The sequence below is a fragment of the Ceratotherium simum genome, chromosome 8 (genome assembly GCF_057802395.1).
Source record: "Ceratotherium simum simum isolate JZ-2026a chromosome 8, ASM5780239v1, whole genome shotgun sequence".
Classification (NCBI taxonomy): Eukaryota; Metazoa; Chordata; class Mammalia; order Perissodactyla; family Rhinocerotidae; genus Ceratotherium; species Ceratotherium simum.
The window spans coordinates 38,199,059-38,226,525 of record NC_141907.1 but is presented as its reverse complement, the minus strand read 5'-3'; the positions used below and the strand labels follow the sequence as shown (position 1 = coordinate 38,226,525).

The window sequence follows — 27,467 nt, the reverse complement described above, 5'->3', positions numbered from 1 at the left end:
AGAAAGGACATGATCTGATAGTGGTATGCATAGGACCAGGTCATAGGTGCCTTTAGGGATGAAATGCTGCAGAACAAACCAACTCAGCTGTGTGTACTGTGGCATTAGTAGCATGTGCACTCCTTGGGTGTAGGAATCTTTGCTATTTTGTTTGGTGTGTGCCCAGTGCCTACAAAAGTACCTGGCATTTAGTAGGTACTCAAGAATTTATTAAGAGAAGAAATAAGAGTTAGCTAAATAAAAAAGGGAGATGAGTAATAAGGAAAAGATTCTAGGTAGAGGAAAAAGTATGTTGCCCAGCCTGACAAATTGCCCAGATTGACAAAATATTCATGTCACTGCACCTTCAACCTGGAATGTGAAAATGGCTTCATTTAGATAATAGGGGCCTTTCACTGAGAAAACGACTTCAGGGAGGAGAGAGTTTGAGGAAAAGGATATGAGTTGTGGATTTATTAAAGCCATGGTATATTCAGGTAAGCAAAGAGAAAATTTGTAATCCTTCACCGTGCTGTCCACACTGTAATTAACCTTTGAAACGTTTTCTTCTAGATTATAATCAATAGTTTCTAATTTATCACAGATTTTAAATTAGTGGAGTTTGAGTTAATTAGGTTTTATGACAAAGGTATATTATCCAAATTCTAATTTCTGTCTCTAACACATAGAAATTACAGCATTTTTATCATTTGGAGGCAGTACAGCTATGAGTTAAAATCGCAACATTTAAAATAAAATCACAGCCTTTCATAGTACACTTATACTGTGCTGGTAAATGTTATTTTTTTTGGAGCAGAGGAATTATTTGCTTGTCCACTGGACTGAAGTGGGGGAAAAAAAACCTTTTGTTATCAGAAAGTCTGTTGTTTCTACCATTTCTAGCAGTAACCAGCAGGTGGTATCAAACAATTTTATATTTCTGTTCTATTGTAGTTTTTGTGCTTGTTTGGTTTCTGATACTTCTCTTTCTTAATTTCCACCCCACACCCCATCCACAAACACTCACACAGAAGCATTTGACAGCTATACAGGTCTAAAGGAGGACTTTAAAAAATTTTTTTTTTTTAATTTTGTTTTATTTTTCTGATTTAAATCTATCTTGACTTTGCTTTCAGGGTGATATTTTTTTCACACATGCCCTGAGGTATATTTTTATAATAGAGGCACTGCTTTATATGCAGTAACTCATTTGGTCGCTATAACAACACTCTGGAAAAACACTATATTTAATCCCCACTTTACAAATGAGGAAACTATGGTACAAAGAGGCTGGGGAACTTCCCAGGGTCCCAAGATTAGAACTCAGGCATCTGGCCGTGGAGCCCACACTGTCAGTCTCTGTGCTGAAATTACTTCCCTTGATTTGATTTTCTTCTTTCCGTGCATATTTTTACCCAACACTTACCATTCATTTACTTTGATACCATTTGCTCAGCTACAATGAGTTGAGGTTTTTGGCACCTACACCTTGAAATAAGAAATATTACGTAGAATAAAACCAGACTATAAAAGACTTATCTGTTAGATACTGTCTGTGTATAGGGAATGGTAACATATATTTCATATATATGCATAAGATTTTAGTATTAAAAGCACTTTAAGGGGCCGGCCCCATGGCTTAGTGGTTAAGTGTGTGCACTCTGCTACTGGCGGCCTGGGGTTCGGATCCCAGGCGCACACCAACGCATCGCTTCTCCGGCCATGCTGAGGTGGCATCCCACATACAGCAACTAGAAGGATGTACAACTATGACATGCAACTATCTACTGGGGCTTTGGGGAAAAAAAGGAGGAGGAATGGCAACAGATGTTAGCTCAGAGCCGGTCTTCCTCAGCAAAAAGAGGAGGATTGGCATAGATGTTAGCTCAGGGCTGATCTTCTTCACAAAAAAAAAAAAGCACTTTAAGATACTTGTCTTTTATTTTACTGAAAAAGAAACTTAAGCTTTCCACAAAGCAGTGAGTTATGTCGGTCACACAAAATTCTATTTTGTAGATGAGGAAAGTAGTGCAAATATTTGTGTAACATGCTTGAAATCACAGAGGAAGCAAGTAGTGGAGCCAAGATTCAAACGCAGGAAATCTAACTGTGAGGCTTTCTGAGGACACAGCCACACTATAAACTAGTATTGTATGCTGCTCTGCCTCATGTAGAAGCAGAATTCCGGGTTTCAGGGTAGGCCCATTCAAAATGTGACAAGTGACATCAGCAAAAATGGTGGATTAATAAATTCTAAAATCCCACGCCTTCATAAAAGCATTGAAAAAATCAATAACAGTGTCAAAACTTTTTCAGAACTTTGGAAATTAACTAAAGGCTTGCAGCAAGCCTGAGTACACTTATTCAAGAAAAATGGCTGAATCTTTGTAAGAACAGTAAGTTTTGTGGTGTTGCGATTTACCCTACTCCCATCCCTACTCCTCAGCTAAGTGGTAGGCTTGAAATTAACAGCCTGAATTCCTGATACCAGAGTGAGGAAAACAGAGCTAGTTTGAAAAGAATTATCATCACTTCATCTGTATGGTGGCAACATGGAAGACTCCCTCAAAAAGCTTGTCTTTGTTTCACCTGACTCAGAACTCCTCTAGTGCCAAAGCCATTACCTGGGGGATGCCACTGAAAGTGTTTAAAGTCAAATGTTTTAGTTGCTTCTGTTTGAGGCAATAGATAACATTTGGGGAAAACAATGAGCTAACCAAAAAATTTGAGACAAAAGACTGGGGAATGAATTGTACACAAGTAATTTGAAAAGCACTGACATATTCCTTGGAATCTAGAAGGCCATGTGCATACATACTCAGGAAAGACCTGAGGAAGCCCTCAATTCTCACCTCTGATTGACCTTGAGGCTCTACACAAGCAAGAAGTGGATTCTAAGGCAGAGTTGTAAATTGCCTGGCTGAATGTTGAAGACATAGTCCAACTCGCATGCAGAGCCACTTGGCAAAGACTGAGAGAATTTTTTTGGTTCCAGGTGTCCAAGGAAAACTGTCCAATCATTAGATGACCACTAAGCTAAGAAAATAGAGGCTTCAGTGGCCCCACACAAAAAAGAATACAGACTTTACAGAATCAGTTAAGAAAAGTCACTAAACAAGCAAGCAACAACAAATACAACAAACAACAATTGACAACAAACCTGGAGACGGCAAGAATATAATTTCCAGAATTGCCACATTACAATATTCAAAACATTCAGTTTGCAACAAAAAATATGAGGCATACAAATAAAAAAAGAAAGTATAGCCCATTCACAGAAAAAATTAAGATTCAGTAGAAACTATACCTAAGAAAGATCAGGGATTGGACCAAGTAGACTAAGATTTTAAATAAGCTATGTTAGACGAAATAGAAGAACTAAAGGAAACATGTCTACAGAATAAAAGGACAGTGTAATAATTTCTCACTAAATAGAGAATATCAATAGATAGAAATTATAAGAAGTAAACAAAAAGAAATTCTGTAGTTCAAAAGGAGCATAACTGAAAAACTCACTAGAGGAGCTCACAGTAGATTCAAGCCATCAGAAGAAGGAATTAGTGAACTCAGAGATAGGTCAGTTAAGATTATTGAGTATGAAGAACAGAAAAAAAAATGAGGAAAAAAAATCAGAGCCTAAAAGACCTGTGGTACATTATCAAGCTTGTCAATAAATGTATAATGGTAGTCACAGAAGGAGAGGAGAGAGAGAAAGGTAAAAAAAAAAATTTAAAGAAATAATGGCCCCAAACTGTCAAATTTAATGAAAAAAACTAATCAACACATTCAAGAAGGTCAATAAAGTAGAAATAGAATAAATCCAAGAGATCCACAACTAGACACATTGGAATCAAATTACAAAGACAAAAACAAAGACAAAGACAGGATCTAGAAACCAGCAAGATAAAAGTGATACCTCAAGTAAAAAACACCTTCAGTATGATTAACAGCTAACAAATCATCAGAAACCACGGAAGCCAGAAGGCAGTGAGATGTCTTATTCAAAGTGTCAAAAGAAAAAGATTGTCAACCAAGAATTCTATATCCATAAAAACTATCCTTCAAAAATTAAGATATTCCCAGATAAACAAAAACTGAATGACTTTTGTCATTGGCAGAACTGCCATATAAGAAATGCTAAAAAGACCCCTTTAGGCTGAAATGAAAGGACACTAGACAATAACTCAAATCCACAGAAAGAAATAAAGAACAACAGTAAAGATTACAACACAGATGAATATAAAAGACACTATAAATGTCTTTTTTGTTCATAAGTCCTTTTTTCCTATCTTATTTGAAAGACAACTGCACAAAGCAATAATTGTACATCTATATTGATGGACACAATTTATAAAGATATAATTTGTGATAATAACAGCATAAAGTGGGGGATGGAGCTGTAGAGGAGCAAAGTTTTTGTATACTATTTATGTTTCATTAGTATTAATTCAAACTAGATTGTTAAATGTTTTAATCCCCAGGGCAAACACTAAGAAAATAAATCAAACACATATAGTAAAAGAAACAGCAAGAGATTAAAATGGTACATCATGAAATATTTACTTAACACAAAAGAGGGAAGTAATGGAGGAATTGAGGATCAAAAAGATATAATATATATAGAAAATAAATAGGAAAATGGCAGAAGTAACTTCTCCCCTATCAGTGATTATGTTATATGTGAATGGATTAAACTCCCTAATTAAAATTCAGGATTGGGGGGCCAGCTGGAGGTGCAGCAGTTAAGTTCATGCACTCCAGTTCAGTGGCCCGGGGTTCACGGGTTCAGATCCTGGGCTCGCATCAACACACTACTTGTCAAGCCATGCTGAGGTGGCGTCTCATATAAAGTAGAGGAAGATGGGCACAGATGTTAGCCCATGGCCAATCTTCCTCAGCAAAAAGAGGAGGATTCGCAGTGGATGTTAGCTCAGGGCTAGTCTTCCTCACACACACAAAAATAATCAATAAAATTGATGATCCTTTAGGTGGGCTGACCAAGGAAAAAAAGGAGAAGACTCAAAATTTTAAAATCACAAAAAAAGAGGAGATATTACTATTGACCTTACAGAAATAAAAAAAAGATTATAAGGAAATTCTGTGAACAATTATATGCAAAATAATGAGATAACCTAGAATAAATGGACCAATTCCTGGAAACATCAAATTACCAAAACTGACTCAAGAGTCTGAATAAATCTATAACAACTGAAGCTATGAAATGAGTAATCAAAAAAATCAAGAAAATCTCAAGGCCAGATGGCTTTGCCGGTGAATCTACTAAACATTTGAAGAAGAATTAACATAATGTTTTCTTACACTCTGAAAAAATGGATGAGAGAACTTCTTGACTTATTCTATGGGGCCATTTTACCAAAGTATCAAAACCAGACAAAGAAATCACAAATAAAAAAAAAAAAACACTACAGACCAATATCCCTTATGAATATAGATGCATATGCTCTCAACAAAATGCTAGCAAAATGAAACTAGCCACATATAAAAAGAATTACAGGGCCAGCCCAGTGGTGTAGTGGTTAAGCTCATGTGCTCCACTTCTGGCAGCCCAGGGTTCATAGGTTCCGATCCTGGGCATGGACCTACATGCCACTCTTCAAGCTGTGCTGTGGCAGGCATCCCACATAAAGTAGAGGAAGATGGACACAGATGTTAGCCTAGGGCCAATCTTCCTCAGCAAAAAAGAGGAGTGTTGGCAATAGGTGTTAGCTCAGGGCTGATCTTCTTCACAAAAAAAAAAATCAAGGAAGAATTACATACGGTGACCATGTGGGATTTATCTCAGGAATGCAACGTTGGTTCAACATACAAAAACCAATCAATGTAATATAACTTATTTATGGAATATGGAAGAAACACACAATCATCTTGATAGACACTGAAAAACAAAATCTAATTCTCTTTCATGATAAAAAATCTTAAACTAGCAATAGAAAAGAACATCTTCAACCTGATAAAATGGATCTAAGAAATGTTCACAGCTAACATCATGCTTAGAGGTTAAAGATTAAAAGATTTCATCCCAGCGTCAGGAACAAGACAAGGGCATCTGCTTTTGCCAATTCTATTCAACATTATATTGCAGGTTTTAGCCAGGGCACTTAGGCAAGAAAAACAAATAAAAGGTATCCAATGTGTAAAGGAAGAAGTAAAACTCATTTTCGGATGACATGATATTATGATAGAAAACGTTAGTAAACCACATAAAAACTATTTGAGCTAATACATTTAGCAAAGTTGTAAGGTACAGAGTCAACACAAAAAAAAATCAGTTGTGCTTCTGTACACTAGCAATGAACAATCTGAAAAGGAAATTAAGAAAACAATTCTATTTATGTTAGTATCCAAATGAATAAAATACCTATAAATAAACTTAATGAAGGAAGTGAAAGACTTGTATACAGAAAACTATTAAACGTTGCTGAAAGAAATTAAGGAAGCTCTAAATAAATGGAGATGATATTTATGTAATTATATAAAAATAATTATAATGGATAGATATCCCATGTTCAGGGATTGGAAGACTCAATATAGTTATAATGGCAATATTGCCCAAAACAATAGATTCAATGCAATACCTATCAAAATTCCAATGAACTTTTTTCGCAGAAATGAGCAAACTGATCATAAAGTCATATGGAAATGTAAAGGACCCTGAATAGTCAAAACAATCTTTGAAAAAGAATAAGAAAGTTGGAGGACTCCAGCTTCTGGATTTCAACTCTTACTCTAAAGCTACAGTCATCAAAACAATGTGAAACTTGCATAAGGACAGACATGTAGGTCAATGCAGTAGAATTGAGAGTCCAGAAATAAACCCCTCTATCTATGATCAATTGATTTCAGCAACAGTGCTAAGATCATTTAATGGGGAAAGAAAAGTCTTTTCAGCAAATAATACTGGCTATCCACATGGAAGAGAATGAATTATGACATCTACCTCACACCATACACAAAAATTATCTCAAAATGGACAAAAGACCTAAATGTAAGAACTAAAACTACAAAATTCTTAGAAGAAAACATAAGTCTAAATATTTATGACCTTGGATTATGCAACAGTTTCTTAGATATGACATCAATTTGTAATCTCTATTAAAGAGGATGTCCATTGCCCCACATCCACCTCAACACCAAGATAGTATCAATCTTTGACAGTTTTGTTAAAATTTTGCAGGTAGTATTGTTTTAAAAAGGCATCTCATTATCACTTTGTATTTCCTTGACTGCTGATGAAGTTAAATATATTTTCGTATATTGATTTGTCATTTGCATTGCTATGTTGTGTATATATATATGTGTGTGGACATATTTTGTGTATATGTATATATATGAGGATATGGTTGTAGTTTATAGGTATGTGTGGGTGTATTTGTCTTGTATTCTATTTAATTATTCTCCTGTACCAAATTCTCAAAAGGAAACATCTTTACAATCTAAAACCTTTTGCAGTTTGATGCATGCAAGCACAATGTTTCTGTAAACATGTTTTTTAATATTGACTCAGCAGCAGATGAACTAAATTTATTTTTCTACCTTTTATTCCTACTGCCACCATCATATTCCTAGATGCATTCACTCATGATTAAATAGAATTATTGCTATTTTGCATTACTAACTATTGTAGATGAGAAAAACAGCTGCTTTATCCTAAGGGAAAGAAAAAAATAAAATGGAAAAAACTTCAAAATATGAATGAACATTTCTTTAACATTTTAAATCTCTTTTAACTTAATGTATCCCCTGTGTACATAATTAAACTTCTATTGGATCTCTGATAAAACAGGTAAGTGTAGACATTTTGACTGCTGATATTACAACTTACCTCCTGAATTGTTGCTTTCCCTTCATTTAACCATTGTGACTTCCCTGACTACTGGCAGAAAAGCTTTACAATGAAAGGAACTAGATTATTTTTTAAACCAACAAAGGTATAAAATATTCCTTATAAGTAGTGATTTACATTTTACAAAGTTTTGGTTTTAGTTGCTTGTTTTATTTTCTATAGATTCTAAGCCTCATTAAGAAAAAAATTATGTCCTGACAATGCTAGACAATCCAGAATTAATTCCATACTTAGGTAGCCCTACTTAGAATGAAGAATGTCTTAATTGTAGTTTCATTGTGATCAGTGGTGTGGATGACTGGTCCATTGCTTAGCATGATTCAGATAAATGATGAACAAATTAATGTGAGGCTTTGTGTGGAATTTTAAAAAAATTAATATTAATGGGCAATGGGTCAATTTAAAATACTTGCTTTCCTCATAGGAAATTCTACTTCAGTCTCCGCCAGTCTTTTTAACATCAGCAGTACTTAAGAATAGAAAAAAAGGATTCATACAAACTGAAAACTGAAGGCATTTGAGTCATTACTTCAAGAATTATAGTCACCATTTATAACAATTAACTTTGCACTGTTCTTCCAGTATTGTTTTTTAGTGGATAGAAGTGGCACTGAAAGTAACCTTAAAAAATAATATTTCCAGTGCTGTCCTTCTAGTACCTGTTGATGGTTTTGGTCCCTGTCTTTTCTTCTGCAGGAGTCACAACTGTTCTAACAATGACAACTCTAAGCATCAGTGCTCGGAATTCTCTCCCCAAAGTGGCTTACGCGACTGCCATGGACTGGTTTATTGCTGTGTGTTATGCATTTGTGTTCTCTGCCCTAATTGAATTTGCCACTGTTAATTACTTCACCAAGAGAGGATGGGCTTGGGATGGGAAGAGTGTAGTAAATGACAAGGTAAGTGAGAACTTCCTTCTCACCATGATTAAGAGAATCTCCTAACAGACTTAGCTTGTAACAGATAAGTTCCTAAAAATTGACATTAAGAACATTCAAACATAAATTATATATATATTCACATATATGTGTGGATCATAGAATTTTCTTTTAAAGTATGCTCTTGCCTGCTCTTGCCTGAAATCCTTTAGGAGTGCTTCTAGTAGTATCACTTCTGTTAAAACCACTCCCTAGTATCATTGAGCTCTGACTGGGTGTCAGGCACCGTGCTAAGTCTTTTACGTATGCTCTCTCATGTAATCTTGACGACTTTTTAACTAGGGTCTCTTTTTTTTTTTTTTTTTTTTTTTAAAGGTTTTTATTTATTTTTTTGCCCCCAAAGCCCCAGTAGATAGTTGTATGTCACAGCTGCACATCCTTCCAGTTGCTGTATGTGGGACTCGGCCTCAGGCTGGACAGAGAAGTGGTGCTTCGATGCGCACCCGGGATCCGAACCCGGGCCGCCAGCATCGCAGCGCGCGCACTTAACCACCAAGCCACAGGGCCGGCCCTACTAGGGTCTCTTTTTAATTCTTGTCTTTTTTTCTGATGAAGAAGCTGAGGCTTAGTGAAGTTATTTACTTGCCCAACCTCACACAATTAGTTAATAAGTATACTTGAATCCAGATCTGTCTCACCGTTAAGTTCATGCTCTTAAACACCACACTGCTATATAATAAAGAGATTTGGGAAATCAAAAAGTGGGCATTAACTTTACCTGTTGTAGACTTTCAGGCCCTATCAATGGGTTGAGTTACTCCTCACCAACGCCCATCTCTGTTGCTTGGATGTAAAAGCCCAGGCATCATTGTTCTCTCTCCCATGTTGTATAGAATAAGTAGATAGGTGTTGAAATGCCTAGAAAGTTTAAGTTGCTCCTGTAGTCCATAAGAGAAAAGTTATTTGTTTTTAAGATTAACTTCTTTGGGAATTATGGGTGTCTATTTTTGGATTCAAGTACTGAAGCTAGTGGGAGTTCTGTGCATTGACGTAACAGCTGTTTCCTGTCTTATTCTTTAGATTATTATTCATCTGCCTTATGAGGAGGCTTTGAATACTGTATATCACAATAAGATATAAATTGTTCTTAATGATAGGAAAAAATTCTACTTGGAAGTCTTGTTTTTTAACAATATATCTACCTAAATACTTCTTCCATTAAATTTGGAATAACATACTTGCTGATTTTATTTCTTTTTAAGTTATTTGGATACAAATATTTTTTCTCTTTTCTATGACCACTTTACAGTTTAATCATACAAACAGTTGATGTTATAGTTTAAAAGTTTTGCTCTTTTTCTTTAATTTTATAAACTATAGAAGTTTTAATAAGAGTGCTGGTTTATTTCATTTTATAAGCTATGTTTTGCATGCAAACAGCCTATGAGTAAATATTAAAAGGAATCTAATTAATTTTCTATACTTAACTTCTAGGTTATTTCAGCATTTCCATTACATTTTATTGTTGATTTATGTTTTCATTCCCCATGTAGTATACTGCTTTTTCATTACTCTCTATGCAATTCCTTCTTTTTAGTTATATTAGTGACACATGCACTTTCATACTAACATTTTTTTGAAGATAAAATGCTAGTTAGTGTTTTGTATATATGTCACAAAAGGTAAATAGCAGTTTGTGGTATAAATGCCCCATATAGAAATTTATTGATATATTATTTTTTAATGCTATGATGGTGCCAATCAAATTGATGTTGTGATATGGCATGTCAAATACTAAGCCTTCTCAAGCCCTGAACTTGGAAAATGGAAGTACCTATACATGCAAAAACCATATTCTTAATAATGCATTCTAAAAGCAATAACCTACTGTTGATGAATACTGGATTTAAGTCTACCTACATTTCAAATCACACGTAGTGAAGATAAATCTAGGTTGAAATCATTGATGTTCCAACCTAATTTGCAGCAAAACAGCTAACAAAGTTTCTATTATTTCAGTTCTAAGTGGTTCAAGTTCAGTGGTTAAGTTAAAGGGCACATTGCATCAGGCACATTGCTTGTTCTTATTCAGTTTTCCAGAGCTACAGAGCCAAGCACAGTGCCAGGGACTTAGTAGGCACTTCAGAAATTTCTATTGATTAAAAGACTAAATGAGTTTCTGATATTAAATCTGGCAATATAATACCAATGATAAGATTTCTTTACCATTGTGAAAAGGCTTTTAAAACTTTACAGTGCTGTTTATCAATGATAACCCAATTTCATGATCCAAATGAATTTTAGGAGGTATTTTCTAAACCTACCTTGGAAATAACCAGCTCCTTAGAACTGAAAGGAAATCAAGTAGAGTGCCCAAAACTAGTGCATCTTGCCTAAAAAATATTTCAGTGCTGTCTACTTCTACTTTAGTTTTCCTTAGATTCAGTTTTTAAGTGGAAAACATAATTTTCTTGAAATACAGAGTTTTTATCCACAGGCCATATTGGCGTCCTTTCAGTTTAAACAGACAGTCGGAAGTCTTCTGCTTTTGAAGTTAGTAAACAGGAATAAATGCAGTTAAATTATCTGTCAATCTAAAGAACATATGAAAACTTCTTATAAACTTGTAAACTGGCCATTATTAATTTGCCTCATAAGAATAATCACTCAGAGATACATATCAATATTATATGTTTGAAAAAAAGAAGTATGTTTTTAACTCTCCCCAAACAGATAATCCCTACTTATCCTCAGCACAAATGTCAGTCCTCAGGAAATTTCTTGTTCCCCCTTCAGTGATTAGATCCCGTGGTAAGTGTGTATGGTACCCTGATATTTTGCATTAGATCCTTTATCACAGTTTGTAATTGCATGTTCATGTCTCAGCTCCTTCACTGATCATGATAACACTGCCTATGTTTATTTTAATAAATCATTTATCCCCGGCCCTTTGCACAGGGCCTTGTATATAATTGTTCAATAAATATGGTGTGAATTAATGAAATAGAACCAAAGCACATCTACAACCCACGCCTCTATCTTACCTTCCACAGCTATTATCTACAGATGCATCTCCATATCTTTCTTTTAACTTCCAAGATCATATATCCAACCTGTTCTCTAGACATTTCTACATGAATATAACATCTCAGTCTTTACATATCTTTGAAAAAAGATGACAGAAATAACAAACAAAAATAAAACCTTCTAAATTGACTGTATATCTTTCCCCTGCCCATGCCTATTTTTTAATCTATACCTCAGTTCGTGGCAAACCCTAACCTCACATATCAACAGCATGGAAGTATCCTTTAACATCTAACCAATCACCAAATGGTGTCCATTCTCCCATCTATATATGTCTTAGACTATGCCCTCACCATTTCTCATTATTTTTAGTCTCTTTATTCCTCACTATCTCTGATCATGCCTCCCTCTAATCCATCCTCTACATTAGTGCCAGAGTTATCTTTCTAAAACAGAAATCTGATCATTTAATTTTTCAGCTCTTAAATGAATTGTTGAAGGCAGTTCTTCAAGCAGCTCGCCTAGTATGGTGCAAGTATATAGCTTCCTCATATATTTATTTACATGATGACTAATAAGGAAAATGTTTTTTGTTATTTATTGTGCACTTACTACTTTGTGCCTAGGAATATATCCATGTTGGAAATGAGGAAATATAGGATTAATCAAGTAAAGTTGCTTGCTCAGGATCACACAGCTAATAAGTGGTGTATCCAAGATTGAACCCAGATCTAAAGTCCATGCTCATATTCTTCCTGTAGCCATTACAAACATCCTCAAATATCCATGCCTCTGCACATCTCTGTGACATGCTGATGTGCTGATCCCTCTTGCTAAAATGCCCTTTTCTTCCTTCCCTAATTGATGAATTCCTACGTATTTCTGAAGATCCATCTGATTTTATTTAATCTTGAAACTTTCCAAATGAATCTAATTGCCATCCCCCATTATGTTTCCACAATACCTGGCACAAATTCCTTTTATGTAACCTCATTAAATTATACTTTTATTGTAAATAAATCTGTTTCTAACAGTAGGTTACATGATCTAAGGGGGTAATACTTTTGTCTTATTTGTCATTTTCTCTGCCATTACCTAATGTAGCATTTAGCATATAGTTTCTTTGAAGTAAATTTAAAAAATAAATAACTTTGATCTCTTGAGATTGTTTCCATTTCTAAATCTGAGTCAGTGGTGCTGCACCAGCCAAGAAAAGCGTATTCTTTGGAAATACACTAGATTTTAAATTACTTAAAACATAGCAATATAGTATCCAAACTAATATGAAATGTGCCATTGTTTTGTGATTCACTCCATGCAATTCATAGAAAACATCACATTTCAAGTTTTTTATTCATTTATTTGCATTATTTTAACGTCCTGCCTTATTCCAAAAGCATTTCAGGCAGTTTAACAAAAGAATGTATGTACTTAAATTATTATAAAATAAAATATAAATAGAAGTAGGAAATATGAAAGAAGGAAAAAAGACTGCAAATATATCCACCCTTTGGGCCAGAACATTAACTGTAGTCTGTAGTTAGAGGAGTTGAGCTTTAAATTCTGAGCTTCTTGGCTGTCAGAATAAACCTTGGGGTGGGGAGGAGTTATTTTCTTTAATCAAAAAATAGAAGCATAAATTTCCTCAGAGAAAATGTTTTCCTACACTGAATTCTCTTCTTTAAAACAATATCATATGGGTTTTATATTAGCGAAAGCTGGATACTGTTGCAAGTAATGTCAAAATTTTCCCAATAAACGCAGTAATGAATTTCATATTGATGTTTCTTGTAGTCCCCTTCAATAAAAGCTGAAGGCATTACATTAACATACAACTCAGTGAAGGCAATTCTTCAAGGAGCTAAGCTAATATGGTTCAATTGTATAGCTTTCTCATGGCCCAATTTAATCCAAGAAAAGACTTTAGAGTACTTAGAGAAGTGGATGGACTGTGTAACCTTCAAACAATCTTCTGTAAGTATCACTTTTCTCAGTCAGGATGGTTAGCAGGCAGTTAACAATAGCATTTTCTGACCAGGGAGCATGTTGTTGTTTTACAAGTAATGGGCTTTCTAGTAGCCACAATGACTGTAAAAAAGCAACATGGTATGTAGAATGAGCATAGATTTGCTACTTTGGAGACCTGGGGTTTTCTCCAAGTCTGTTATATTTATGAGAGCACCATTTCCTTATTCTAAGGGACAATCTCTGAGATCCTTTCCAACTCTAAAATCATATGATTGTTATTTTTATTTATATGCCAGGTCACTTCAACTAATAGGTATCTATATTTTATTTAGAGCATTTGCTCAAGTTATTAACACATTATTTTATCTAATACCTTAAGGAAGCTGAGATTGGTTTGCCTCCATGGTGTAAAACATTTTGATTTCTGCAATCAGGAATTTTAGACTTGAAATTTTAAATATATTCAGACATTCTAATAACATAATAAACTCAGAATATTCTTAATCTTATAAAACATCATTTAAAAAATGGAAAGTTTAATTAGTGTGGGTTATATTTCCTTTTCATTCTACTTCAGTTACAGCATCAACAAATTCTATAGCAGCATAATTTGCTTGTTTTGTCCCCATATAATGTATAAAAATACATCATTTACTGATTTTGTGTATAGCCATATTTTTCCCCTCCCCACTTATATGAGTATCAATCACAAGAACAACTTGCACAAACATGTGGAGCTTCCAAAAGCATTGTTTTTTAGTTGAGCTTATGTTAGTATTTCCCAGTGTCCTGCATCTATAGATGGTGAAATTGAGAAATTTCCGGATAACTACATAACAGAATTGTAGACCACACTAGTAGAATCTGTTTCTATTAATCTAATAAATACTTATTGTATTCTATAAAATACTTTGTATGTTTATATATATATTGTATGTACTTATATATATATATTATCATAGTAATCATTCTAGTACATGTCATTCATTTACCATGAAGCAAACATTTTTTGAGCCTGCTCTGTGCCAGGAACTATGCTAGGAGCTCTGCATTGCACAGTCTATGCCTTCTAGGAGCTTACAAGCAAGTGGGAGAAAAAAAGAAGCAAAAAAAAGTCTATGTGCCATTCTAGAGATAAGCACTAGGGTGCTGTGGAAGCACTTGGAGGGGATACTTGTTGAAGTAGGAAGTGATGTCTCAACAGATGTGGTTTTGATCTGAGTCAGTGTAGAGTGGATCTGACTAGGGGACCAATGTGTGTTGATAACCAGTTTCGGCCTCAATTGTGGTATCATTCACAGGTTAGAGAATACAGGAGGGTATGCAGATTTAGGTTGAGAGTGAAAGTAACCTGAGTTCATTTCTGGATATTTTGTATTTTAATTACTTGTGGAATATGTAGGTGGAGAAGTCTAGTGAAACAGAGTGGATAAGAATTCTGGTGAGAGATGTTATATCAGTCACCCATGAATAGGTAGCAAAAGCCATAAGAGTCACTTAAAATTAATAGAAAATAGCAGTGCCAATTTGCCTTCATTTCTCCCATTCTCCTTCCACTTGGTTTCATTCTTCACATTTGACATAATTTTCTGTACTTATATTTTCAGCCATACCTGGCCTTGTTCTTCAAAAGATATGAAGTGGCCTACATAAGAACCTTAAAGTAGAAATAGGGAATGACAAAATTAGACTATGAGAAATTAGGTAGTTTGAACTATCAGAGCTTACCTAGTTCTCAAAAGAAACAAAAACTTTACACCGGGACATGAGCATTTAAAAAAAATCATCTTGTGGCAGCTTGTACTGGTTTGAACAGTTAAGTGAAATAGGCTTCATTGGGCTACTTCTCTTCAAGGGTCTGAGTGTAGGCCAAGGGTTACACTAAATAAAGTAAAATTAGTCTGGAGGGGTTAAAATCATGTGGCCCAAGTATTCAGCCTGCTGATGGTCTGTCTTGATCAGAGGCTTGCACAATACTCAAAGAAGACTTTATAACATAATGTCTATCAACTTGGTTCTTTTTAATAGTAGTTAATAATGAACAGAGCAAAGTAATATCTTCTGGTAATGGCCTAGAGTATGCATATTCTTTGGTACTATCACTAGCAGATCTATATGTTACAAAGAATAGTGATAGAATATATTATATGGACTTAATTTGTATATGCTGCTTTAGCAGATTTTAGAATTGTAAGTCAGCTATGAATTCAATAGTATTTTTCCCTATAACATGATTTTCATTTTAAATAGATAGGAATAATTTGTTTTACTGTAGATTTGTGGTAATTATTTTCAAATGGACTAAGGGGAGTTATTTTATCCTTTAAAACAAGACTTTGTAAGATTCTGAGCCAGAAAAGCTTTACTGAGCTATGGCTAGGAATTGAGAAGGTTTAGCACCATGAGGGTGCCCTGCCCTTTATTCAATTAATTGATAAGAAATTACAGGTGCCAACCACTGGGTTTTGACTAAAGATAGTACTCATGGCTGTTGTGCTTTTGCTTGCTACTCATTCTGAAAATAGTTGTTTCCCACTTCCAACGGAGCTTTTTGAAACCAAAACCATCATCTTGTCACTGATGAGTCACTCTCTGAAGTTTATACTTACATTTCAGATATTGAAGCCATACTTTGAACAATGGAGAAAAAAATAGATGAAATTTTGTCCTTTGTAGCTAAGTCAATAAAAATTACAAACATATATTGGAATGATTTTTAACACTGCTTATTATAGTGCCCATTGTGTTGGGATGAGACAAAAAACACCCATACAAATATGAGGGCTGATATCTGGCTGGCACATATGTACAGCCCTTTTGAGTATTTACATCCGATGTCCATTTGGATTGGTCAGAGTATCTGTTGTAATTTGTTATGTAACAAACTCGGCTCTAGAGTTTGTTAAATATTTTTAGTATCACCTGTGCATTTATGTATAATTTAAGGGTATTCGAGTAGGAAGCAGGAAGGGTGTTGGTACGAGTTAATAAAGAGTTTCTATCTGTAGACCCCTCTTGCCACAAAAGACATTTACATTTTATATTTCTTTGTCTAAATGTCTAAACCTTACACCATAATTCCTGACCCAACTTAAATGTCCCTCTTCCACAAAACCTTCCTTGAGCTCCTCCACGCAGTGTTTATGTCTTCCTCCAAAGATATAAAGCATATTATCTATACTTCTTGTACAACAGTAATCATTGTCTAGCTTGTAATAGTTATAATCATCACCACTCTCCGCTAAGAGACTATGTTTGAATATATATTAGTTCATTTGATTCTCACAAAAACTCAACATGGCTTTGGTATCCTTCTCTCTCTTTTTTCAAACTAGAAGCTGAAGCAGGAAGAGGTTAAGAAACATTCCCAAGGTCCAAATTCTCTATAAGTGCAATTCAATATCATTTAAAATGATGTTTAGGTATAATTGAAATAATTATAAACATTATATGTTACATACTTTTTGGGTTGAGTCCTTTTGTAAGATTCACCCAGTGATATAAACTTCAATTGGAATATTTTAGGAAAAAGTATTCCCAGGTTTCAAACAGCTTCCTCGGAGAGAAAGTCACATAGCATGATGTTTAAAGCAGAGATCTGAAAGTTGCCCACATTTGAGTTTGTCTGCTTTTTCAGTGACTTAGTAGACAGGAGACATGGTCATGTTGCAAAACCCTTTTTAGCCTCTATTTCTGAATTTGTAACATGGGGTTAATAATAGAACTTATTTCCAGTAGTGAAGTTTGTCGCAAATGACACCCTCAGGCTTAATGCTCAACCTGACACATTGTAGTGCTCAGAAGGTGTTAGCCGTCATCTCCTTACTGTTTATACACTTGGAGATTACCCTCCATTTGTAACATGGGTACTACCCACATCATCACTGAAGTAAAGCTCTTTTATAAAGTTACAAATGGTAATCCCTCACCCCTTTTCCTTTTATACTCCAGCCAGGTCTGGAAGAATACCTCATCAGCAAGGGAAAGAGGAGAGGGAGAAATCCAATGCATGTGAAGGACAGGAAATCCAGACCTGTTTTCAGAACCTCCTGGTCTTTCAGAGGCCCTTTCTTACCTTATCTTACTTGAACATATTGAGAATTCTTAGTTCAAAATAACTGATACTTGAAATTCTGTTCTGGGCCAATTGGCCCTCTAAGTCTGTTGATTTACACTGTTCACGGTTTTGGATAATTCATTGCCAGCTCATTTTGTTTGCATTTAGATAACTAACAATACATTTATATCAGTATAGAAATAGAAGTAAACGCTTTTTATATTTTCAGGTTTCATTAATTCAGCTACATATTACATGCCTGCCTTGTGGAAGGCATCACGCCAAGTGCTAAGGTTAAAATGGTGAACGAGACAGAAATAGCACCAGCCTTCATTGAACTTAGATTCTAATGAGAAAGGAAGATGTCAATCAAATAATCACAGACCTAAAGAAAGAATTTACACATTTTGAAAAATGCCATGATGGAGGTAAACTGGGTGCTATGGAAGAGCGTATATGGGAAGCAAAGACTACGATAGATAGAGTGGTTAGGGATGGCCTTTCTGAGGAAGTGACATTTAAACCAAGACTGAAATATGAGAGGGGATTGATCACGTGAAAATGGGGTGGAGGGAAGGTGTTCTAGGCTGAGGAAGTAGCATGGCCAAAGGCACCAAACAAGGAAGTATTCTGAAAACTGAAGTTATTTCAGTGGAACTGGTATATAACAAAGAAAAGAAGCCATGGTAAGAAGTGTTGATTTTATTCTAAGTTCTGTGAAATAGTATTTAAGAGATTTAAGCAAAGGAGTGAAATGATTTCATTTATGTCTTAAAAATTCTCTTTAGCCATAGTGTGTCTATTGATTAGATGAAGTCAAGCCAAGCTAGGAGAGCACAAAGGAATCTTGCTTGGTCCAGGCAAGAGATAATTGTGACCCAAACTAGAGTGGAGGAGAACTGAACTGGGGATTATAAGGAGAAGCAGGTTGTGGATGAGCTAGTTTGTATTTCACCTTCCTTCTGTTTTTAGTATTTATTACACTGCCATCTGGTGTATATGGTTACAATTTCCCACCATCTGAGTAAAGCATTGCTATGTGATTTTGACATGAAAGGGAGAAATCCTGTTATCAAGTTAAAGAAATTAAATTTTTTATTCAGAAGATGAGATCATTCATTGTAGATGATCATTCCTCTTGTTAAAATACTTCTACATTTCGTTTATTCCTTGACTCATTCATTCAACAAATATTTGAGTGACTTGTAAGAGTCAAAAATGTGTATCATTTATTAAAGTTGAATTTTTGATTGTTTCCCATGTAAACAATGAAAATGATTCTCTAGGAAAATGGTACCATTGATTTTACTCTGGGGTTTTCCTCACCCTCATGGTTTTATTTATTTCCCTAAATTTTTTCTTTCTAATAGATAATGATGTTTATCAAGATACTTTTCTTCAGAATTAGAACTGGAGTTTGGAAAATATTAAGTAGCAAGTTCAACCCACATTCTGTTAATTCTTATATTTTTCAATAGAAAAAAGAAAAAACTTCTGTCATGATACAGAACAATGCGTATGCAGTGGCTGTTGCCAATTATGCCCCGAATCTTTCAAAAGACCCAGTTCTCTCTACCATTTCCAAGAGTGCAACCACACCAGAACCCAACAAGAAGCCAGAAAACAAGCCAACGGAAGCCAAGAAAACCTTCAACAGTGTTAGCAAAATTGACAGAATGTCTAGAATAGTTTTCCCAGTTTTGTTTGGTACATTTAATTTAGTTTACTGGGCTACATATTTAAACAGAGAACCTGTCTTAGGGGTCAGTCCTTGAATCTAGACACAGCTTATCTTTGGGATGTATAGCAACATTAAATTTGGTTTGTTTTGCTATGTACAGTCTGACTAATAACTGCTAATTTGTGAACCAACATGTACAGTATGTATATAGCGATATAGTTACCGGTAGACCTCTAATGGAGACACGCATTTGCTGACTCTTGGAACTGCAGGCAAGAAAGCACCCCATGCCCAAAGAACCATTGCCTTTTTTAAAGATTAACCCTAGGAACTGGTTTAAAGTGGAATTCAGATGACCTGATTTATTTCCTTTACCACACTTTATAGACCCTTTTGATTTAGGTCTTACATAGGAGTATTTTCTACTGTTGCCTAACTGTAATGTAAGATAACATTGTCATCCCAAGATGAATTCTTCTAAGTAACAGAATGTCTTATCTGTGATATCAGTTCCCTTCCTGAGTGCTCAGAATCCCTGCTAGTGTAATTGGAAGCTTAGCACACATCAGAAGATTTGAAATCAGCTTTTAATTACTCTGTATAGTATCTATAGCCGTGTACATGTTACAGCATGACCAGCTCAAATAATTCAAGTCACCCCTGACAGGATGTTAATGACACCTAGAATTTAATAACTATCAGAATGTCATGGTCATTACATTTTTAGTGTCAGTTTATTTGAACATAATAATTGAAATCCTACAGATTGTTTTAATCATTGGAAACTACCTTAAATTAAAAAAAAAGACAATAAATGTGTCTTACTCTTTCTAGGTATGTTGCATTGAAATTGATCAGCTAAATTTTCTTGGTGCTGGAGACTGGAAAAGCATCCAGTTTGGCTGCTATGGAGCAACATTCATATTGGATTAGAAAATTGTGCCAAAAACTCCCACCAATGAGAATTCATAGGTGTCACAGAATACGGATGAGCACTTATACGATTCTCTTCTTTCCTGTTTACTGCAAATTCTGCCTTAAGGCTTCTTTTCATTAGGACTCAGAAGCCACTAATTAAAAAGGAAAGGGCAGTTAATTGGCACATTTTTCTGTCTTGAAAGCAGCCCTTTCAGAGAAGAATTAATGTAAATCTGCTTTTGTAAATTGCAACTTTAAATTTCACTGACTCAAATTTACAGCAGCTTTGTTATACCAGAAGAGGTTTTGGTAAGAGTTGAACATTTTTAAACTGAAGCTTTAAAGCATCACCAACAGATTGTGGATTAGTTCACATGCACAGACATAAACACACACACACACACATGCACACACAATTAGCTAAATTAGAACACACAAACACATAGCTAAATTAGAAACTGCTGTTTTCAATTTTATATAATTACTAATTATTAATGGGTAAAATTCATTTTCTTTTAATATTTAAAAAATACTCTTTATGCTTCAATTTTATGCCCCTGAAATGTGTTAAGAGAAGTTAACAATTGTGTCTCATGCCTAGATTCAACGTTTTTGGCAAACTTAAAATCCTTTTGACTCCCACATACATTAGCAGTTATTAGTTGACTTTTACTAATAGATACACCTTTATGATGGTGTTTTTGTAGAAACATAAGTAGTCAAATAGTGGCATTTCTTGCGGTTTTGTACAGTATTTCAGTATAGTACATAAATAGGTATGTTCATAAAATCAGTAAAAGGAGTATCTTATGGAAATAAGCAAATCACAACAAAAATTGCTATTCCTTTGACTTGTTTAAATTTAATTTTTTCATTTTCTTTGTTTTAGTGTGATTCTATTATGTGCTTTGCATGATTGTATTAATACCAAGGTCACAAATGCAGAATTTGCCGTGAAGACAGACTTGACATTAAGAATTCCCTCCCAAAAGGTAATCCATCATCCTTAATAAAATAAAATTGTTACGTGAGCCAGTAAATGTATTTCTTTAATTCCCTTCCAATAACATCTTCTTTGTCATCTAAATAGTCTTAAAGTGTGCACTTTATTCAGACGCTGAAATGGAAGATATCATATTTTCTTACACATTTAAATATAGCATAGTCCTTCTGTGTAGTTCAGGGAAGTGTGCAATAGTCTAAGAAGGTACACAGTGCTTCAAGATTAGCAATACAAATGCTTTGTATTGTATACGTTATTAGACACTTTAAAAATATTGTTCTTATAAGTTCTGCATTGCCCCTTTAATGTCTGACTATAAATTATAAATTTATAAATATGTACATATGTAAAAATAGTTGTAAATAGCAATTTCTATAAGACAATAGGAAAGACTCTCCTATGCCTTTGGCAAGGTCTGCACCTACATTGATGGCACCAGTTTTATTAAAAATTATGGTAGATTGACCAGAAAAGTCATCATTGTTGTTATTCTTATTTTTAGTTTCAAGCATTAAAATCTTATTTGAGCCTAATGACATCCTGACAGTTCAGATTTTCCGATAATGTGGACCAGAATTTTCTATTATTTCTCTTACTTTGGTGTATTTTTTACACACTTCTTCATCTTTTAAAGTTTAGATAAATCAAAGGGAGCTTTTGGTCTTGCTGGAGAGGAAGGATGCTCCATGGAAAAGGATTTTAAATTATAAAACCATAGTCTTTACAGTTATTCTTTCTTCCATAAACCATTTCAAAAACACAAAATAAAAGTAACATGGATTAATTAATAAGATTAATTTTTCAGGAAACACATTTTTAATATACTAACAGAGGTCTCTTTGGCCCATAATATTATGCCTATTTTATGCGGTTGTACATTGACATAAAGAGTTATGGTATGTACAAAATGTAGATAAATACATGTACATATATAAAGATATAATCTCATTATTGTATAGCTACTGCTCTGATTCAGCTAATATTTATTCAACAAATATTTTTTACCTCCTACTATATGCCCATGCCATGCCACTCATACCACACCCACAGAATTTAGTTGAAAATTAACGTACATCTCATTTTTATGAAGACTTTAAATCAGACTAAACGGAACATGTAAATTAATTTAGCACTGAGAGTTGTTTTATGATCACTAGTGTGCTAAGATGGTGGCTGTTTTGCTCTTTCTTCTATCCATGTTCCTGTTTGTTTGAATATAAAAATGGAACTAATATAACCATTTAATAAATTTTTTTAAACTTCAGTGATTTTTTAAGTGCCAATCTTAATGTTTAGCAATCTTTTCAGGGATCTCTCTATTTCGAATTTATCTCAGGTTTGGATAAGTGATCCCCTTGAGCCACATTTCCAGTTTTATTTCTTAAATAGTTCATAGTTTATCTAAAAGGAACACAGATATTTCTCTTTGGTATATATATTATATATGTATATAATATGTTTATGATGTGGCTCTTTTTATATTTCTGTTGAGGGAACTGAACTCTGCCATGATATCATAGATTCTAGAGGGGCACCAAAGCCCTATGGATTCTATGGATACTGTACTTTAGCATGGGCCTGTCATCATTCCAATGAGAGGTCAAAGGAATTGCTCAAGTCACCTTCTGCAAAGTCATGGTTCTTCAGCATCTAAGAATTTTTTTTTAAGTACTCCATACTTGATGCTCTCAAACAATGCCTGTGACACAGCAAAATGTTTATTACTTAATTTGAAATTGGGACCCTATTAATAGGCTTATTACACAGGTTATTCCTGTTATTAATCTTCTGCATTCCTATATCTATCTGCATAGATTTGAAACAATTACCAGATTTTTTTTTCATATGAAAAGATGCAGAATTTCAAGGAAATCATGAGCTGACCCATTGCTACCCTGTAGCACATATATTTTCCTTTTAATTGAGGTCCCACGAGCACCTCAGGCTTTCTTTTTATTAATCCAAAGTACACAGACGCATAAAACTTAACTTGAGGAGGGGTGTGGTTATTTTTAACATCTTCATGCTTGAGAACCAGGGAGACTGTATCAAAATCACTCATAACAGTGTGGACAAGACAAATTATAATGTTTTTCTCTATTGAATTCATGCTTTAAAAAACGAAATTCAGTATTTAATAAAATTCTTTAATATCCATAGCCTTGTGTTATCAACACATATAAAAGATACTAATATTTTCTATTAGTATTTAAGCACTCATATTTTCATCAAATTCAAAGACTAATTCAGGACTTTAAAAACAGAGAAAGAAATATCAAATAGAAAAACTCACTGGAAAAATGAAGCAGTTGCGAATTAAAACTAGTGCAGCAGTTTTCCTATTTACCTCCTAAAAAAGAAGAGAAATTATACATACATAAGTATGTACAAGAACATGTAACAGTCATGATTCTATCAAAGTAGGCATCATGATTAAAATACTAAAATAGTTGAAGTTCATGTAAAAGGCATTTGGGAGAGGTAATAAATTATTCAAAATCTATTTCTTATTAGAATTTTGTATCATGTTTTTCTTGAAAATTCTTAATTATCCGACTATTTAGACCACTGTTTTCAACCTTATTTAGTTGAAATATTCTACTTTTCTTTGTTTATATAAAGACACTTTTCTTATATATGTAATTATATACTTCAAACCACTCTCTCTATGTTGTAGTTAATACGTAACATCAGTTTATATTTCCAGTAAGCAAGAACAACTAACAGGTTTATCTTTCAGTTTATAGTAGTATTTCCAAAGAACATTTAATAAGGTCTTAGCTTTGATTAGAAGTGTGTGTGTGTGTGTTTGTGTGTGTCTGTATTTCCCAGCTATGAAAGAAAATTTTGAGAAATTCAGACAAATTTATGAAATCTAAACAATTTATTTTATTAATGATCCAATCCCAAATGTTGCTCTTACTAAAGCAGCAATTAACTTAGTCAATAGACTAGGTTTTTCAATAGACCCATAACAAATTTATTAATTGGAATTTAGTCTTGAGCCACACATATATGGTTAGAAATATCCTTCCTATAAATGTGTGAACATTTTTCTGATGTATTTCCCATTGACTCTTTTGAGCCATTAAGTTCAAAATGATGTCACAATTCTACTCGTAAGATAGGATACAAAAATCTTAGAATTCTAAGTTTCTCAATGGAGGTTTGTGAAAGCCTCCATTAAATTAAATATCTGGTTGATCATTTACAAATACCAAGTCATTTATATTAATTACTGGTTAGTTGCATACCTTTTTGAATTGAAATGATTCTGAGTATATTTTTATGGAGAGTTCATCACATGCTAGTCAATGTTCTAAGCCCTTTACATATATTACCTCGTTCAGTCCTCACAACTACCGTAAATCACTGTGTGATTCTTGAAGTTCTGGAAGTTTAGAATTTCTATATAGTACACCAATACGCTAGTCTAACACATATTTTAGGGAAAGTAAAAAAAAAGTTGTATTTTTTTTGCTTTGATGCTAATTTATATTCATATCTTTTTGGGAGCATCAATCCATTAAGAAGGCCACTGTATGCTTTTCTACATGACAAAAACCAAGCAAACACTAAACACTAAACTGTAGAGCAACCATGAATCCATTTTTGTGAAACTAGCTATTCACTAACATTGGTTATAATTTAGGTTCTGGTAATACATTGCATTTTCCTTTTTTGATCCATAGGTGATGATACTGTATAAAAAAATACTTAAAGTTGATTAAGCACAGAAAATAATAAGCACTTTCCTCTTTAATTTACTCTATTTTTTTTTTTTTTTGCTTTGCCAGTTGTTAGGGGTTAGAGAGGTTTTGTTTTTATTTGCCACATTGTTGGTTTCATGACATTTAAACCCATTGGGCTTCAAGGATTAAGTATTGATTTCATCAGTTTGTTGCAAATTACTATTTATAGAAAGAAGTCTAAACTGCCCCAAATAAATGCCAGTGTGGGAACTATAAAGGTTGTATTAGCTTAGTTGGTATGAAAATTTCAGTTTTTCTTGCTTTGTTTTAGAAGACTTACTTTACCATAACATGCTGCCAAATGCAGCCAATATTATTGGATAAATATGAGTTAACTCCAACAAAGTTTATTTGTAAAAACAAATGGTATTAGGAAAGCAAAACAAAGGAATTAGAGAATTACTTTAGGTATAATGGCTTATAGATTTGTTCCCAATTATTTATTTTTAAAATATTCAGCATAGTGGTTGAAGCTCTTGGCTGTGTTTTAAACCCAGCATAATGTGTGAAGAAGTTTAATGTATGATTAGAAAAGCCTAAATGAAACTGAACTTTGAGCTACAATTTTCATGAATTAAACTCTGTCATCCATGGATAAGTCCTTGATTGCTTGTTGATTTTGGGTGCCTGCTCCATAATTAATTTCAAGTTTGTTGGTATCCAGTTTTTTTCAAGATTCTTCTGAGCAGATACCAATTCAGGTTTTGGTGTGCTCCAAACTGAGGAATATGACCTTTCATGAAATATTCCCTTTAGAGGGGACGAGCGTAGAAACTTAAGAAAGCTTCATATTTGTTGCTAAATTAGAAAAGAAAAAAACAAAAAAGAATGAAATGTTTTCCCCTTGCTACACATTAATAATAAAATTACAAGCAGAGAGAATGCATGATAAAGCTCCAACACTAAACTTTGAATATTCACATTAGGTGAAATTTGAAATTTTTTGGGTGACAGTGTACTTGTATGGTAGGTTTTCTGGTTTGAGAAAATCATTTGGGAGATAATAAAATTGTAATTTGTGACCTTGTTGTAATTGGGAAAAGTCACTATTTTTTATGTATGTAAGATAATTTGACCTTTATTGAATGTGTCATTATGCTTGCTGTTTAAAACATTTCTAATTAATCACATGCAAATTTATGCTAAACATTATCTTTTGTACTTATTAAAGTTAATTTAAATATATTTGATCTGAAATTGTGTTTTTTCTACTCTAATCATTCATTAGATGTTTGCTTACAAGAATTGAAATTATTGTAAATGTGACTTTTTTATATTGGGATATAACACTGATATTTTGTAATAAGGATTTTAAATGTTATTAGTTTCTTAAACTTCTTTTTAAAATAAAAGTTGTAGGGTGACAGGAAAAGTATAAACTTACCCTGAAATTTTAGAGAGGGATTATGAATTGCTAATGGTGATGTCTTTAGCACTTTAAGAAAATGGTGCTGAGGCCGGCCCCATGGCTTGGCGATTAAGTGCGTATGCTCCACTACTGGCGGCCTGGGTTCGGATCCCAGGCGCGCACTGACGCACCACTAGTCCGACCATGCTGAGGTGGCGTCCCACATACAGCAACTAGAAGGATGTGCAACTACGACATACAATTATCTACTGGGGCCTTGGGGAGAAAAAGGGAAAAAAAGGAGGAAGATTGGCAATAGATGTTAGCTCAGGGCCAGTCTTCCTCAGCAAAAAGAAGAGGATTGGCATGTACGTCAGTGCAGGGCTGATCTTCCTCACCAAAAAAAAAAAAAAAAAGAAAGAAAGAAAGTGGTGCTGTGGAAATATAAGTTCATCCAGAAAATTGGCTACCTTCTATCACAAAATGTGTCTCATTTACATGAAACCATTAAATAAAATAAATAAGGTTTTCTTTTCTTTAGATAGACTCAAGTTCATATTCTATTTGTAAACCAGAAATCTTTCAGTTTTCTTGTTGGATCTGTTCTCTTAATTTAATGCAATATTATTTAATTGAGCTCCGTCTTTGATTATTGCTATTATTGCTAATGTTATTGAAATTAATTACTTTTAAATGTCAAAAAGTTATAATAACAGAGCAATTTGTATCAACATGGTAAGTTCCCGTACAATATTTCTCAGTGCTAGCCACACTTTGAAAATCACCTGAGGAGTTTTAAGAAATATTGGTCCTACCCTAGACCAAGTAAATCAGAATCTTGAATGAGGAGAGATTATGAGAAATTTTTCAAACTCCCCAAGTAATTCTACTCTACAACTATGTATATACATGTTTTCATGTTCTAAATCTATTCATGGACTCTTTCTAATTTCTGTTTCTTTTTTGGAGACCTCTCCCTGCTAGTCTATAGC

At 34.0% G+C, this 27,467-nt stretch overlaps 1 protein-coding gene across 3 annotated transcripts in view; it reads left to right on the top strand.

The window, feature by feature from the left end:
- GABRA2 (gamma-aminobutyric acid type A receptor subunit alpha2) overlaps positions 1-26,305 on the top strand; it is a 130,868-nt gene extending 104,563 nt beyond the window's left edge. For 2 of the 3 annotated variants that reach the window (XM_014787080.2, XM_014787078.2), the window contains 2 exons: positions 8,540-8,742; positions 19,252-26,305. In XM_014787080.2, coding sequence (XP_014642566.1) covers positions 8,540-8,742; positions 19,252-19,548 — 500 coding nt within the window. In that variant the 3' untranslated portion in view covers positions 19,549-26,305. Of the gene's footprint in view, positions 1-8,539; positions 8,743-13,542; positions 13,723-19,251 lie in introns of all 3 variants that reach the window. The other variant, XM_087434263.1, reaches the window with a different exon arrangement.
- Positions 26,306-27,467: the final 1,162 nt, after the last annotated feature.